This window comes from Epargyreus clarus, unplaced genomic scaffold (assembly GCF_041222505.1).
Source record: "Epargyreus clarus isolate Ecla_fem2 unplaced genomic scaffold, WU_Ecla_fem_2.2 ptg000014l, whole genome shotgun sequence".
In the NCBI taxonomy this organism is placed as follows: domain Eukaryota; kingdom Metazoa; phylum Arthropoda; class Insecta; order Lepidoptera; family Hesperiidae; genus Epargyreus; species Epargyreus clarus.
In genome coordinates, this window is record NW_027332222.1 from 10,728,029 (window position 1) to 10,746,956 (window position 18,928).

At 34.6% G+C, this 18,928-nt stretch overlaps 1 protein-coding gene across 10 annotated transcripts in view; it reads left to right on the forward strand.

Annotated features, from left to right (window-relative positions):
* sick (sickie) overlaps positions 1-18,928 on the forward strand; it is a 306,579-nt gene that overhangs the window by 195,951 nt on the left and 91,700 nt on the right. For 9 of the 10 annotated variants that reach the window (XM_073080100.1, XM_073080099.1, XM_073080102.1 and 6 more), the window contains 2 exons: positions 6,108-6,207; positions 6,467-8,245. In XM_073080100.1, the coding sequence (XP_072936201.1) occupies positions 6,108-6,207; positions 6,467-8,245 (1,879 nt within the window). Of the gene's footprint in view, positions 1-837; positions 980-6,107; positions 6,208-6,466; positions 8,246-18,928 lie in introns of those variants that run through there. The other variant, XM_073080109.1, reaches the window with a different exon arrangement.

An 18,928-nucleotide genomic window follows, 5' to 3' on the forward strand; every position in this document is an offset into this window, starting at 1 on the left:
TGAATCTTGATGGGCTGTAAGTATATTTTTTAATGATATGTGGAATGTATGGGTCTTTCACCAATGCAAGAGTTTACATACATAACATAAATACATATTTGGATGCGTGATTCAGGTGGCTACAAAGGTCGGGTATGTTTAAATTCTTCATAAAACTTCCGATAATACATAGTGTTGTACGGAAATACATATGAAAATGAGGATCTTGTAAGGATTTGCATACTTAAACATATGCATGGATTGAACCGGGAGAGATAGATTAGATAAATCGCTTGCCGTCCACATCACAGAGATATGTTCTGTGTAAGATGACAAATGTTAAATTATTTTCTTGAGGTTAATTTCACATAATATTCGCAATTAATAAAGGTTTAATTGAATAATTGATTAATAAATTAAATATAACGAGTTAATTAGACGATTATTTTAATTATTGTTTATTGTTATGGTGTGAAAAATTAAATTATTTATGATTGATAATTACAAAAACGTTTGTATCTTTTACATTTATATTGAATATGAATATATACGTATAAAGTTAAATTTAACCAAAAGTACAACGATAAGACATAAAATAAATATAGTTCAAAAAACTAAAAAAAACACGCTTTTTTTAAAGTACAATGATAAGAATAAAAAAAATTGAACTTTTTATTGACCATATCAATTCACACACGACAAAGTTAACAACGCTGACTATATCTAACTAAATACTAAGTAAGCGACGCTCAATAAAGTCATTAGCCGTTGATTGTTATGATTCTCATGGATTATCATAAGTCGAGACCACTAGCCCCTATGAGTATGTGGATGTGGACACATGCATCGTCAGTCGGCGAGCAATGCAATGCGCGTACACTCGCCTAATAAATTGCTTTGATAAGTGTCGTGTTCAAGTGATAAAAAATATAAACAATTCGAATAGTTTCTTGATTAATTGAAACATTATAATTAAGTTACTGTGATCGCGATGTTACGAGTAAGTTGTTTGTGCAATTTGATTTATATTTCATTTAAAATATTCGTAGTTATAAATTATTTGAAAAAAGCAATTAGTATTATTAAACTTGTATAACATACAAAGTATTAAAATATCGTTATCAATTTTAGTAGATCGTGCATCTAATAAAAATAATTATTTAGGTAGCAAAAACCTTTTTAATAAGACATTTAATCTGTAAAAAGGGATAAGTTTGCTAGGTTATAAAATAAGTAAAGTAAAAATACATATTAATAAACTTCATGTTTCTCCAATCTATTTTAAAACAAAGGATAACTCTAAACTTCCGGGTACTTAAGCGTTACTAATAAGCTCTTAATGAACTTTGTTAGAATTTATTTTACGAGCTGACATACTTGGAGATCTCCTAAAAAGATGCAAAGTAAATAACTCATATTTGATCGTAGCTCAAGTTATCAAGGCGGGGAATGTTTTCACAGTATTAAGCGATAAGCCCTCGGTTTATTTTTAGATAAATCCGAGACGATCTCAGGATTTTTGTACCAAGCGCATTGAGACTCATTTGGTTAACATCTTGCACTCAACGCCGATATAGAATGGCATTGTTATTCAGTTAGGTATATATATACATTTTATCCATTTAATCTTAATCTGCGCAAAAAAATCACGGGAAAAAGTAGTATTTGATAAAGTTTTAATTAAGATGTTACTATGTAAACCAATTAATAAGATAAAAACTGTTTGTTTAATGGAAAGCAATTTAAGCAGGCATATTGGTATTCGATAAGAGCATAACCCATTTAGTTTCAATTTGAACGAAGATCTTAGTAGGTCAATCTTGGAGACATTCTTCGCCGATTTCGCTCATATCGATGAATCAGTCTGCCAGTCATCCAGGATGTTACTGCATAACTGCCTTTATTACTTGTATACCCTTATTTATGACCTATAAACGAAACACATATTGACGCAGCAGTCACAATGAATACGTTTTACTGTTAAGGTAATGATATGGTTCATATTATAGAGTAAATGATAAGGTGCATAATAAAGTAAATTACGCTAGTCTTATGAAAATAATTGTAGGCACACAAAATATAATTGAAGTTGTGCGAACAATTCAAAAGTATTTTTTATCATTTGATATTACGAACATAAGCATGTTTACATTGATACCAAAAATACTAAACAATGTATGTATGTGTTTTTGACGTATAGTACAAACAACATTAGCACTGATTTTCAATAGTGCCTACCACTAAGAAAACTAAACGAAAATCTTCAAAGAGCCTATCTTACGCAACGTGCACTTCAAATCTTCAATCTAAGATAGTTCAGTCCATCCGTACTTGTGCGTTAGTAGTTCATTTAAAAATAACGACAAGTGGTTGATGCGGTTGCTAAAGTGATGGATCATCTCGTGCAGAGAACGGATGCTGTTTGCTCTTGATTGAGATTGTTATATTCGCCTGCCGCTGACGTCACGCCATTTCCTTCTGATGGCTTCTGAACAACCTAAGATAAGCGTAAACGAAGCAAGATGATCAAGACAGAATAATAAAATACATTCAAAGTTTAATAGAAATATCGCTCAAATCAACTATGTTTCCTTCAAAATTAGAAGGTGACAATCAGGTGAGTCAGATTAAAATTTATCGATACTTAATATCTATTTAAATTCTACATAATAATTCGAGAATATTATTTTTACTTAATGCCTTAGTATTGTGGTTTTGTTACAAAGAAATAGATGTGGTGGTTGTGATGTAGCAGTAGGACTACTATAATTTCACATACGATCGACTAATTATTCTGAAAAACTGATCTATTCGTTCAAATACCATAAAAGTCACAATAAAAGACAATAACACAAAAGTTCAAAAAAAGTCAGCACTTCGACAATAATTATGCAATTAGCAGTAGATGTAGGTACGAGTACTTGTATTTCCATTTGATAAGTTTGTAAATTTGCCAAATTACTTGCTTTTACTATCTAATTGTAAATTGGATACAGAAATAAAATAGACAATAGATAATTATATTATACATGATTCAAACAAGAAATAAATATATACATTTTAAGTGAGCAAACTGGAATGCTCGTAAATTTCGTGTATTTCTTAGTTCAAACACGTTCAACTGGCTCCGTAAAGCCTGCATCCAGCATCTAATCTGAGTGTGATAGGAATTTATTTAAACGATTGATTGAATCTTCAGTCCTTACTGAATATACTCCTAGAATTTCAAAATTGAAATGTTATACCAATTTCACGTTTTCCTAAATGTGAAGCGAGTTCGTTTTTATGACTTCGTGAAAAGTTAGCTGTTCAGAGTTTTTGTTTAGGCTATTTTTGGTTATGAATGGAACATTGTATTTTTAAGGTTCTTGAAAAAAAAAATCGTCCATTATATACCTGTTCGTAAATAGTAATATTTTGTAACCGACTTTATTTTTAAATTACTTTATATCAAACGTTAGGACAATAATATATCGTTGAGTTTAGGTTAAGGAAATTCTTTGTATATTTAGTTTACACTTCAATTTTAAAGTACTTCGATTAAATTGTTACCGTCTTCTGTAACTATAAAAATCCAAGATTATTAGTAGTTGCCTAAACCAATTCAAATATTTCGCAGGGGTTTGTTGGGGTATTCCCTAACTTAGTCACATATTTATTATACTTTTTAATTCCAAATTATATACCTACTATGCTCTGGGCTCATTAAATATTTTTACAATCACCGTGATGAGTTAAATACAGAAAAAGTATATTTTATATATTATAAAGATTATTGTTATGTTTCTCTATATATGATTCTCTGATATGTTAAAATCCGACAAAGAAGTTGAGAAATAGAGCAACCATTAGACATTGAATTATAATCGTTTGTGGAATACATACTTTTACTGAAGCAGTGATAGCCTAGTGGTTAAGAAACTCGGCCTCTCGATCGAGGGGTCCGAGGTTCAAAATCAGAAGTGCGTGCCTGGGCACGCACCTCTGATTTTTCAAAGTTATGTGCGTAACAAACCTCTCGAACGCGTAAACGTTATACGTGATCTTGGTTTAACACTCGATTCGCAACTAAATTTCAGGCAACATATAAAAGACTTATGTCTTAAGGCACACAAAACATTAGGTTTTGTTTTGAGAACGGCTTCAAACTTCACTGATGCAAATGTAGCGCTCATTCTATACAATACCTTCGTTCGTTCCAGACTCGAATATAACGCAGTCGTTTTCGATCCTTGTGAGAAGAAATATTCTCTCATGATGGAAAGAGTCCAAAGGAAACTTGCCAGATTTATCTACAGTCGTAAATTTGGGTTCTACCCTTATCTATACCCATCCCTTTTTGTAACAGGTATGATAGGGCTCGATACATTAGAGTTACGGCGAAAGCTATTTTTAATGGTGCATTTCTATCTGTTACTTAATAATAAAATTGATAATCCCCTTGCACTTGCCAAATGTGGTATAGAGGTTCCGATGCAGTATATGCGTGGAGGGTATGGAGGCAGAAGGCCTGGCCGTCTGTTGGCAGAACGTTTGTTGCGCACGCGCCGCACAGCAGCTGCACCACACTGCGCTGCGCCTGCTTTAATCAATCGCCTGCTTTTACAGATGCCTGATGTTGACATATTTCATGACAACCTTACAAGATTTATGAATGTATGTAAAGTATTCTTGAGCACATGTAATGTTTTAGGTTAAGCCTGTAAATTACATGTTATGTTATGTTATAAATATAAATATAAAAAATATAAAATAAAATTAGAAATGAATTATCACTTGCTAAACGGTGAAGGAAAACATCGAGAGGAAACCTGCATACCTGAGAGATTTATAAAAAAAAAAATCTCAAAGGCATGTGAAGTCTACCAATACGCACTTGGCCAGCGCGGTCGACTATGGCCTAATCCCTCTCACTAAGAGAAGAGACCCGTGCCTAGCAGTGGGACAGTAATGGGTTGTTGATGATGATGACGATACTTTTATACAATTGTTGTTTAAAATATATTTTGACCTTTCGCCAAAACTGTACCAAAATGTGTACCTTATATAAATTATGTTCTGCATCCTTTCATTCATCATTGTTCTCATTATGGCACAAAGCTGAAACTGGTTTACAATTGGCAATTAGTATGTATTGGCTAATTAAAAAACATGAGGCTACTGTGCTTATTAGTCGTAATTCATACAAATTTGAAAATTTGATTACACTTTCATAATTTTATGTACTTATTTTTATTTGAGTGTCGTTAACCATATTTTTAGAGAAAACTAAACATTGGCGTGAAAAATCTATCATGCTTAAATATTTTGTGAGCACATAAAAAATAACTGGCAATGAAAGGTCTGAATCCACGGACTGAGTACAAAAATATTGTTTGAAACTTTTCCCAAATGTGATTATCTGTAATGAGAAAATCATTTAAAAAATATATATTTGTTTTAAAAAGTACGTTTTAGTTTTATTATAACTTATCAGGATATCCACTATAATAATATGTATCCATATTAAAGTTTAAGAGATATAATCCTTTAAATCTAGGACAAAATGACGGACGGAGGGCGTAGGCTTAGTAAATAAGAGTTATTCGTGTAGTAACGTTAAACGGTAACTTAGTTTTTACAGTCATAATTTATTATAATAAGTAATATAAAGACAAGTTCAATAATCAATACAGTTTAACCCTTTTATTGCTGTGGTTACATTGTTGTTCTGATTGAACCTTATTTGGGGTTGTTTTGTACACGTGTTTGCATGCTTAACGTTATTGCTATTATTATTTCCTGTAGTTGACCAGCCTAGTTAGAGCTGAAGCAATCAACAATATTTGTACAACATCAAATATTTATAAAGTGGTGTGAGGGGAATCAGAGCTCTACGTATAATGGATTGTAGTTGAAGTATGTATATTGTATAGGTTCTATATGTATGTTTCTTTGACCTACCGATCAGTCTGTCGCAGGCGCAGTTCCGGCCACCCGTGTCGTGTTTTGGTTAATTATATTTGATTGTTCACTTATCGTGTGTCTAATGAATTAAATGTTAAAAGAGAGCAAGTTGTGCGATAAGAAGTGACTAAAATAAATAATTGTGTTGTAATAATGACCTTTGTAATGTTGTTTGTTTGCAGGTGGCAAAAGCGGGCTCTCTGCAAGTTCTAGTCGATCAACAAGTCCATTAGGACAGGGTGTGGTCAGTTTTATACCCAGAGCTCCGGCATCTTCTTCTGGGTATGTTTCTTTATTTTCACTATATAGCTTATCACGTTAGACCTTGAATATTATATTCGTGTATTTATCTTCTATTCATATAGTTTTACATAATCGTTTAGTTATTTTGTCTTGTAGGTTATTGTTATCATTTTTTTTGTTTAATTAAATCGAAACTTTATTTACTTGCACGTAACTAGTAGCTTCAATAATCTATTCTTAGAAACTAGAACATAGCATAGCGTAGTGATATCGATTGCTTTTTTGTTTTTTTCAACAGATCCCGACCGAACTCATCGTTATTAGCGCCTGGTAGCAAAATTCCATCAACTTTGAGTACACCCCAACAACACTCTCAATCGTCAACCAACCATAATGGAACCCCCACAAAACACTCAATGTTAGATAAATTAAAACTTTTTAATAAAGAAAAAATAAGTTGTGAAAAACAGAATAGCAAAAGCACCGCGGTGTCTAAACGCACAAGTTCCTCTAGTGGATTTTCTTCGGCTAAGAGTGAAAGATCTGATTCTAGCTTAAGTCTTAATGAGTCTGCAAACGCAACAAATGCACATATCAAATCATCCAATTTAATAGGACCTAAGACAATAAGGCAACAGAATGATACGCTAACAAAAGACAAATCTGGAAAAAATGCCAAACCTAAATTAGTTAATACAAAAACTGCAAAGGAATCCTCATCAAATATTACAAAGAGCAGTATCAAGACAAGTAATAATGAAAAATCTAGAAATAGTCCAAAGCTTCCAGCTAGAGACAAAGAATCTAAACTAGCTGCACCAAAATCAGTAAGCAATACTAAATTAAATATGATTGACGATCATCCAAGAAGTGGTAAAACAAAAACGGAGTCAAAAATGGTTAAACTCTCAGGAAGCCAAATGAAACTCAGTGAAACTAGAACAGACCACTCAGAGAAGTCACATGACCATTCAAGTGTACACGCTAAAAATTTATTAAATCAGTCGCAATCTCAGTCGCAATTATCTCCGGGATCACAAAATATTCCGCAACAGAACCATACGGGCATTCCAAAACCAACGGCTGCAGTTAAAGGAACGACTAAAATAGCCAAGGATGATAGACACATCATACATAAAAGTACAAATAGTCAATTAAGTCCAATACAGAGCAATTCTAGTTTAAATTCCACTAATAATGTAAGTGCGCATCCTTTTACTAGAGAACAATCCAATCTAAGTAGAGAAGTTACTCAAAAACAGACATTAGCTGTTTCTCCGATGCCTGTTTTAGCTTCTGGAAATCAAAACCCAACTTCGCAAATGTCTGAAAGTTCCCATTCAAATTCTACTCACAGCACAACCGGACAACAGTCCAATTCAAGTGATGGCAGTGTCATATATAGACCTTCTAGTGAATCAGGATCTGAAGCTTCTAAATCTCATAATTTGTCATCTTCTAAAAGATTGGACATGAACACTACCTACATCAATGATGTGATAAATGAGGCCGAAATATCGGAAAAGGAAGCTGCACAGAAAAGATTACCTGAAAATACTGGACATGGATATAAACCTCAATTTGACCATAACAAGACTTTAACAGAGCTAAATAAGAACAGCGACAGTCGTTCCAGTACTCCTTCGCATTGCCGGGATAATTCGCTCGGTGAAGACGAGAACCCACTAATGAATGTAATGCCCATGAGACCTTTACTTCGAGGTTATAATAGCCATCTGACGCTGCCTATGAGAACATCAGGCTTAACGCAGAAAAACATTCCAGGATATCCGCATCATGCTAATACAGTAAAAGCAAATTTTGGCCGAGAAAATGTCGGGATGCGCGATCGTATTAATTACACACCTGGATTCTCTAATCCCGATTATTGCGACCATGAAATTGCATCTGGGTATATGTCTGATGGGGATTGTCTGAGAAGGATAAACGTTAACGAAATGGATTGTGGCAGAAATAATGATATGATGGATGGATACATGTCGGAAGGCGGTGCATCGCTCTATGGTCGTCGCATGAACTATCAGCAACCTTCGCAGTTTCAACAACTCGATGACAGGTATGTTTTTATTTTAGTTTATCATTATTCTATGACCAAATTTCTCTAACAAAACATGTATAGTGAGACAAAAGGTAGGGACTGCTCATATTGTTGAAGCCTTCCTGAGAGTCAAATTAAAAGGCTCCCCGCGGGCTTGTGATTCATTGCTATGATGGGGTATTTACTAGTAAATTGTAGCACTACTAGTGTTGTTTGTAAAGTATACAGATTATAGATATTTCCATAATCTTAAAGAGGTTTGTAGTAATTTATATTATACAAATATTTGTCTCTACATACGCTATTTAAATCGTTTAGTCTAGGTTAAAAACGTATTAGGTTTGCAAAATATTCGTATAAGCATAGCTCTATATTCATACATGTACATTTATCGTGTAAATTTGTTAGAAATCCATGTTCCAATAGCATTCGCTGGATCTCAATCCACAAGTGGTCGACGCGATTACAGTTTCTACGTGAATATTCCGTATGTCTCCAATATCGCTTTATCATTCAAACCTTATTGATGCTGTTTTTCAATATTCTTAGATTCTTAGCTACAATATTCTTACTCGTAAATATTGTCTATTACTTTTTATATTAGGAAATAAAAGAGATACTGTATTGACCTCTATAGCTTGTAGTAAAAGATCGTTCCATACTATTCCCATGAGGTAAGGAGAGACTCTTTTGAGTAGTTGAAAACTATTGTATCATCTCGTTCAAGAGTATGAGAGGTCGTTCATATTTGACTGAAAGTTCCCTTGTGTTTAAGTGACTCACATATAAGTGATATGTTTGTTGATAATGTCAGCGCACGAAAACCATTTGGTGGTGTTTGGCAAGGCAGTGAGCCATGGTGTGAACAAAGCGTATGTTAATATTCGAACACGCGCGGTGTTTGGCCGACCATCTCCCAGTGAGGACTCGTAGAGCGCACTCACACCGTCGCAACGCTAGGGGTGAGGGCGGGGTAGCCAAAATCGATACTTCTACGTCTCACACCATCCCTTCCCCGCGCTCTACTATTTACCACGCCTCAACCCTAACCACCCCTAACAGTAACGCACCATTTGGGACCTTAATGATCGCAATATAAAATCGCACTTACGTTGTAATTGAAATCTAGATAGGATATTTTGAGTTATCTGCACGTAGCCATTGCTATCATGTTTTCCCATGTTTGTCAATCGATGTCTTAGCTGTTATGCGGCCATAGGCGAGAAGATATTTTTACGACAAACTTGGAACAGTAAATATTCGATTTTAATTTTGTTCCGAAATAAATAAAACTTTTTCATTACGTTAAAAAAATATTTATACGCAAGTTATCTGGATGTCAATATCGATGTTGGTTTAAGTGATTATGTAAATGGTGACGAGTGGTCCGCGGCGTACGGTGTACCGTGGGCCGTCGCGGTGCGGCGACGGCGGCAGCAGCGGGCAGGGCGGGCGGCACTCGGCGCCGCGCACTACGGGCGTGCGGGCGCGCCGTACTCGCCGCCCGCGCTATACTGCACGTGACAAACTTTCCCGATTTTCTCCGCGGAAAATGTAAATCTGTTACTGGGCATCGATCGTTCCGTCGCCAGACGCACGCTCGCTCGAGCATGCCGATCACAGCTGGCGCCGCGGGTCCGGACCGCGCTTAACAAAGACTACCCTGCCAGGTTCCGATGGCGCCCGGTTTGAATCAGAACCGCGACTAATCGAAGTTCACTGTCGGTGGTGTTAGTTGTTAAGTGTATTTTAGTCGTAGTGGACCATATGCGTTGTGCCTTCTGTCGCTTGATTCGCGGGGGAGAGCGGGAATTCAAGTCGCGAAAGACTATGTTCGTTTGCTAAAAAATATACTTATGCTACAATAATAGTTTCGCAGACTTCGTTGTATGAATCAGTGTTGCCTTGCTACGTGTCTTTGCTTTCGCGGTAGACGTGTATATTATAGTAACGGTGCTTAATAGTTTTAAATGTTAGAAGACGAAATTTACTACAATCAGCATTTTGAAGACGATGTTGTCATTTTGGTAAGATTCTTTAAGTTATTCTGTTGTTGACTATCAAAAGTAGTTGCTAGTCAAAAGGCAATAACCTTGTAAGCATCTGGCTATTGCAAAGTCAATGTATCCTACTTGTGACATGTGGTCGCCAGTCTTGATACAGTATCTCATAGTTTTCTTATACGATTCAAAATATTGTATTTAAATCATCTTAATATGACCCATTTGTTCTTGAATATTTGTGTATTTAGTTTGAAATCAATAATGGAAATATAATCATTTATTCGCCTTAGTTTTAATACATTTGTAGAAGAAATAGAGGAATAGGTAAGGAGCGGGTCGATTGATCTCTGTTAGGTTATTACATCGGCATCGGCAGGGTTTATTGTTAGGGCGGATATCCCTAACCCCTGCTTAGACTATAATCCTCTATTTCAGTTGAATTGCCAATCTTGTTCAAGATCTGAGCTTGTTATCGTTTCGCTGTAGAATCTATTTTCAATAATCCTGGACTGACTACATAAATAATAATATTTACATAGGATTGTTACATTTTATCTTTGCGATATACAAAAAAATGTAAGCTATAAAGTTGTGTATAAGCTAAGCTATTGATTGTTATTATAATACTTATAAAAAAGTAAATAACCGGTAATCATACAATACTGCGTCGAAGCGGAAATTAAATTCATTTTAGTCCCCTACTTAAATGTTAGTCCGACATAATCAGGTCGTAGGTTCACTTTATGAGTGTTGCATGGTATCGATGTTTCACACAAGGTCGGGTATAAAGTAATAATAAAATTATTCGACCGCTTCCCCGAGTGCGGACTATTAAAATTTACAAGTGCGTGTGTGTACATATTTTGCGAGGAAGGGTGTACGTTTGTGTGCGTGGACTGTTTGTGAATCATGAATTCGATTGTTTTATTGGAGAGCTTGCCTTCTGCGCTTTCGATCAATGCCCGTTGATTGCTGAAACTCAGAAGTAGGCTCGAATGTGCCGGCTGTGTACATAAACAGAATTCGAATTGAGGGTAGTATGTATGTAAATGTTAGAAAAAATCTGTATTTACTATGTTAATAAGGAAGATGTTTACAAGGAATCATGTAGCTTTAATCAATATTGTTTTTTTGCACTAAACAATTATCTCTAGGAGTTAGAAGACCTTGGTTTTGTAACTTGAACCGTAATTCTTCCTCGATTAAAATTGTCTGAGAAAGATGAGCGGGGAGGATATTGAATTACCACAGGCTAAGTTGTATTCCCGTCAAATTATATTCAATAGTAGGATTAGTTAGTCTATCAGCATCATCATCAGATTAATAGCGAAGGAACTCTTCCCTTACTTACCTTAGCGCCACACCCATTCCTAGCACCTGCAAGGATTACAGTGCAGTACAGAAGAAAGAATAAGATTTAGGTACTCCAACAAGAAATCTGAAATTATGGCTTAGGGTTGGATTCTACATAAAACAACTGTTATTCGAACTTCAACGTACAATTAGGTCCAAAGAATTGACTACTTCTGATCAGATCGATGGCAAGCCAGTTTGTTACTTCTACTACTTCAATAAATAAAAAAAGCTTAATTAATTCTTCTTTAGATGCACAAACTGCTTTATATATAATTTACTACAGTTATGTATTTACGCATAAAGCTGTTAACACTCTCTAGCTTACACAACTAAGGCCACGTTTTGGCATGTTCCTTCTCCCAGCTCTTGTGGACAGGGCCTAATTCTTTGTTACTGGTTAGCAAGTTTGTTGACTTTCAATGTTTTGGATATTACAACGTTGCACCTTTGTTTATTTACTTCCGTTATGTATTTACTTTGTGACGCATATTCGCTAATTGATATGCCAAATCGCAAATGTTGGACGAGTATTTCTTATTTGGAGTCATTGGGTATTTTTTTTAAAGTTTAAGCAAAATAAAGGATAAATCTGGAACACACGGTTTGTCTAATTTTTCTATTCATTTGACTTTTAAAGTAAATTAATTGTGAAAATAATAGAAGCGTGACTTATTTAGGGCTAATGGTCACAAATTACAACTTTCACGCAATATACAATTATTATAATATACAATTATTGACATTCAAAAAGTGCTCTGTAAAAAACCTATTTTGAATAAAAAAAATTGATTTGATTTATACCCAAGGGAAATTATAGTTTTAATGTAAACAATACTCTTATATTTTTTAATAAGATATTATGCAGTAACTCTATAGACCAATATAAACATTCTGATCTCCAAAAACACTTTTAACGTTAATCCGAAAAACCTTTCGAGGACTAGGTAACACGGTCGTGAATAAATTAGTTTACATTTACATAATGCCTTAGAAGATCATGTTTAACGTGAGGCTTATTTAACTTGTCTGTACAATAGACGGAAGTGGAGCAGCCGGCGTATGTTATTGTACGTAACACGTATCCTGAGTTGGTGCAAATATTAATAATCGTGTTGAGTTTTCCTTTGAGATTATGCATTAAAGGGTTAAAGGAAAATGTAATTTCGTATTAATATACTCTTATATACTAATAGTATAAAGAGCTAATCTTCGAAAATACTGAACCGTTCATGATATTTTTTTCACTATCAGAAAGCTACACTGATGATTGAACAAAAAGCGGGCGAAGCCGCGGGTACTACTAATCAGTAATAAGTGTAATAATTAATTAAACACAAAAAGCATTTTTTACATATCTCAGAACAAATGTAGAGCACATGTTGATATTTGAATGGCGTACGGGGACTTTTAATTATTATAACTCAAATATACTCCCGACGAAAACAAATAATTGTGTGTTAAGCTAATATTTTTATGTAGTCGAGCATGTTTATTTGTTACTTTTTTACCCGACCGCGGAGGATAATGGTTTTCGAGTGTTTATATGTAGGTACATACCATACCAAGCTCTATAGCCCAAAGGGCGTCACGGATTTAAACATAATGAAATATCGTTGGCTATATTTTTAGGTAGGTATAATAATTCTCTAGTTTGTTAGCCTTAAAGACAATGTACAAATAAAATAATAAATATAGAAGACTGTTTACGAAACCAACCTCTGTGTATATATTTATAAACAAATAAGTACCTCGAGTTAAGTAAACGCATAAATACGAACAAAAACTTAACAATCGAACTCCTATTTTCCGTTCCCTTCGTAAAACTATAACAACAGACTATAGTTGTACGCCCCTATTTGCATGCCGTGTATAAATTTCCTTTTCTTCCAACATTTCTACATATGTTCGCATTTGTATCGCGAACAACCCTTAGGACTTGAAAAAGATTTCCATTTTATTTTCCAACGGAACGGAATGGGGTGGTGCAATGAGAACATCGGATATTGCAGATGCTACCACTTTGTTTGTTCCACTGAAATATTAATGAGAATTGCCGGTCTTCGGAATAAATATAGTGACGTTATCGTAATCGGTAATCGGGTTATACTGCGTCTATTTGATATTTAGAAAGAAAGAAAGAAAGAAAGAAAGAAACATTTATTCGGATAATTGCAACACAAATGAGATACTATAATAGAGAGAGACAAAAAAAAATAACAATAACCTAAAACAAAAGAAAAAAAATAATAATAAAACAACAACAAAAGGACAATAAAATGTACAATCAGTTATTACAATCATTTATTTAACTTAACAATTAATCATTTATTTAACTTACTCGTTTACTCCTTTGAATTTTTGGTAGAACCCTTTGTGGCTCGACTCCGGCGGCACCACCGCCACAAAAATTTCTGTGTCATAACATTAGTGCTGTGTTTTAGTTTGAAGGGTATAAAGGAGACATACTTTTCCAAGGCATTCTAGCTGAGTCCTCAGGGGTAACGTCGCATCTGTGGCCGACCTCAGGTAGGAATACCTAATCCTATCTGAGCTTGATTACAAAGGTCCATGGGCGGCAGTAGCTACTTACTATCAGTACCCTTACCATGAGTTTTTACGTTTGGACAAATATGACTGTTTTGGTATTTGTTTACGTATTTGCCCATACAATTTCTAATCAGCGCCCCTATCTACATTGTATCGGAACTATAGTGTCAGTAACGTAACATTAAATGTCTAAATTGACAAAATGGAGCTTTATGTTTTGTCTCTCTTTTTTGCGAACATGTGAGGCAGACAGAAAGACTTGAGCACTTACTTATTGTTACGTTTACTCAGTCTACTGAAGCAAACGGAACAGAATATTGCATTGAGTAAACGTAACGTAAAATTGTGGGATGTTTTGAAAACTCATGGTAAGGGTACTGGTGGACTGCATGCTCGTCTGCTATATTATAAAAAAAAATAACATCGGATATTGCAGATGCGACCACTATGTTTGTTCTGCTGAAATATTAATGAGAATTGCCGGTCTTCTGAATAAATATCGTAACGTTATTTTATTCGGTATTGCGTCTACTTTATATTTATTTTACTTACTCATTTGCTCTTTAATGCGGTGATGGATTTACCACTTGATGTTAAACAACGCAAGGTGGCAGAACTTCGTGGTTTCATTATGGCGGGACTAACTCTGCTTTACAAAGGCGATTTATAGTGCGGTATTATGATTAAAAGGATATGACATGACATATACTTATAGTAAGCATTCCAGATTAGTAATTATGAGAAGCAATGTGTCCAAATTATTTATTGAAGCATAGCATTTAAAGTAGCTTTGCAATTCTTAATTTAGGAGCTTTTCAGGGGCTGAGCACAGATATCTTTGAGTGGTATAGAGTATAGACCACTTACTTGAGTTGAGCTTCAAATTAGTTTACTGTTTCATAATTAGAAGTGCACTTGATGTAAATCCCACTAATACGTACAAGTTCTTGCCGTAGGGGCGATTCTACATTGTATTTACATAGCAATCTAATAATAAGTTTTGTACACACACATGCTTGTACACACTAAGTACCTCATGTCATGTTCATCAGTCATGGGATTGTCGAACTGCGGGTGATCGAATTTCATACCTACCCATTATACACGTAATCCTTCACGTCTTATATTTACGAAAATCCAGATTCCGTGTTACATTAGCGGCGTCGACGTAAATGTAAAGATTAAGCGTTTTGTGTGTGTGTTCTTTCCTTGCTTCCAGACTGTAGATAGCAGCTGGTTTGTAGCAGTTATAAAACAAGAAAATATGAGCTCTTACACACACTTACTAATACAGTTTTTAAAGGTTTAATTTAAATAATCAAAGGATTTCTTGTTTATTTCTTTGAAATAATTAGGTACCTAACAAATTTAGAAGTGTTTTAGATATGATGTTCAATTTAACGTTATGCAATTTTATAATAATTATATTTTAGCTCCTGTGCTTGAATTTTCAAATCTACGAAATTGTAAGCTTTTGGAACTATCGTGCTATTATATAAGACTTGTACTTGTAAGTAGTTACAGGAAGCAATTCATTTTACCCTTGTAAACTAAGAAGGGGGTAGACGTAGGCGGAGTTGCGACAGATGCTCGTCACAAGTAAACTCAACAAAAATAAACATAGTAATTCCATTGCCATTAAATCGCATAACATTTCAAAGTCACGCTCGTATGGGGCTTCATTATAACCGTGTTGTGTTAAGGCTAACGTTCCTATATTTTTATACTTACAACTTTTCCACCCTGCAATATACGTACTATACTCCGTATACTCCATATAGTACTTATGACTTGTTGACGAAGAAACATATAGACTTCTCGTCAGTGCATACCGTAAGAATCTTAAAGTTAAAGATAAGTAAAAATATTAAGTAAATGAACAGAAAAATTGAAGAAGTAGTAAGAAAAAAGTTTGTATTGTTAATATAATCGATAATATTTTAATACGTGTAGGCGAAGATAGTTAAAAATAATGAACAAAAGTGCCGCTGCATTATTATTTGTTTTACCTAATATGTATTATAAATATTTTTTTCCATATCTAATACCCATTAAAATATCAAAAAAATACAATATAGTACGTAAGCTTATTAACTCATTTGAAAGTTGATTCACATCCACCCTTCTGTTATACCCTTTTTGATTCTTCGAAAATGCTGACTCAGGCAAAATCAATTGGCTTGCATCAACACAAGGCATTGTATACATGCATGGATTCATCGTTAAATATTTGTAGGACAGATTTTACAAAAGCTGTGTTTTATGGAACTGTATGGTATCTTAGAGTATCCGGGTTTTGCGGTACTAATGTGCTGTTTGCGTTGAAGGAGTAATGAGGTATCCTTATTGATACCTAAGTGTGCTAGAACCTTTTATGGTTCGACTGTGGTGGTTCCATTACAACTAGATACTACAACTGATGGTCCCACTGACTACTATTTATCCCATTTGCCCTTTCTTTAAATAGAAAACATGTTTTGAGTAATAGCATTTTTTTTCGTAAATCTATTGTGTTGGTACATATATTTTTCAAACATCAACCGGAGGCTGCCAAATAAAAGTAAGGCAATAGATATGTTCATAAATTTCTTTCTATATGTTTTATTGCTTGTCAAGTTATGTAATACAAGTTATGTAGTACAAGAAAATACAAGCTTTTTGGGGAATAAGGAAAAATATCTGTCGTATGAAAAATCTACTTCTGGAATTTGCTGACTAAATGTAAGGACAACCAGATGTAGGCAATACATACATATTATGAATATTATTCATTCTTTGGCACGCCCTGCAATACAAACGGTTTACAATCTAAGTTTTCGCTTAGACTGTAGCTCTAAAACAAATAATTTGAGGCTCATAGAATTTATGAAAGAACTCAAGTTATGAAGAGAGTTTTTAACAATTTCCACTTAAAATCTTGACTGAAACTGCAGTTACAACTTCAGTGTAAAAGATAAACGCAAAACGAATAATGTAAGTGTGAGTCTTCGCGAGGCAAAATAAAGGAATAATTACAATGACTTGTTACTTCCGTGTCCTTTCATAATTCTCAGTCATTACCGTCAAAAAGACGTCTCGTATCCCATGAAAGACTCCACTCACCATTTTCCTTTAGAAGTTTTCAAACCGCGGTGTAATCAGGCGTGCTGTGCAGTGCTCCTTCATTCTATCCGGATTTCGCTTCCCTGCACATGTATAAATTTATTCTATCCTCCATAAAAAGACAGTCAGATGGATGTATACTTGAAATTTATTTAAACTTTATTCGTTAATGTTTTCTATTTTTTATGTTTAACTTCTTTTATAGATAAATTTGAAGTTGATTCATTAAAACAAATTTAATTATAGAAGAACATTATACCCAATTTTTTACAAAGATATACGTTGCTGTTATCTTTTTGTACAAAATTTGTTTAATATTTAAATTTCATTATATTCAAATTTGCTTACTATTTGTAGTTGACCTGGTTTTTGCAGGTTTGACGTCACAAAATTTAACGATTCATTCAATTAATTTCATTCCAAAGTACTGAATGCTGTGATATGATTCTGTATTAAAATAAAAATTGCAGAGGTGCTAAAAATCAAATCTTGGTTTATCGTGCAAAAGTTTTCTCCCGCTGGGAAAAGAACTCGAGAAGGTGGTATAAGTGTATCAATTCAATGTCTTGGTCATTCCACAGTTGAGTTTCAAATTAGCTTTCATCAGTTTTATACTACACGAGCTTTTCCCCGCAGCTTCGCTCGCGTTACGAAGTAATATTTTCATCTCCTCTTTTATCCCCTTGGGGGTAGAATTGATCAAAATCCATTCTTAGGGGATGCCTACGTCATAACATCTACCTGCATGACTTATTTCAGCCCGATCCGTCCAGTGGTTTGGGCTGTGCGTTGATAGATCACTATGTCAGTCAGTCACCTTTGAGTTATATATATTTAGAAGAAGAGAAGATTTGCGTCCTACAAATGATTACTTTTCATATTCAGTTATGATTTATTTAACTCGTCTATTTAGTCGAGTATGACAGAAAATAAAGAACTGGCCGTTACAGTTCAGTGAGCCAGACATAAGCTGTTATTGCGAGACTCTCAGAATCCTTTCGATACATCGGGAATATCGTGGAAATTGAAATGGCTCTCCATTTGACGCTACAAAACCAACAACTGACTCACAGCTGCTATTTTCAACTTTCCAGTTGAAAATTATTCCTATTCTTTTTGTACATATTACAAAGTTTTAATCTTCAAACTGGCAACATTTTTTTTTTATATTCCTACTATAAGAGTAGCAGACGAGCATGCAGTCCACCTGATGTTAAGTGGCTACTGCCGCCCATGGACATCTGTAATCAACCCCAGATAGGATTAGATATTCCTACCTGAGGTCGGCCACAGATGCGCCGCTACCCCTGAGGACTAAGCTGGAACGCCTCGGAAAAGTCGTTCTTCCTTACCACACCCTTCAAACCGGAACACAGCAGCGCATAACACTGGTGTTAGGCGCTGCTGTGTTCCGTGTTCTACCACCTTCAAAAACATTTGTAGATTTATGTCTTGTGTAAAGTGCTAAAGCATTTTTAATAAAATTATTACTTAGGTTTTAAAAAGGAAACTGGTAATTTGTATGTCAAATGGAGATTAACATGCTCGCTTAGAGGTAGCTATTGCAACCAATGCATATAATTATGTAACCTACTTCCTGAGAACTAAGCTTCCCATAGCCAACATGCAATGACTTTTAATATCTAGCAATTACCTCATATGCTTTCGAAGACTAAGAAACAGAATTTTCACA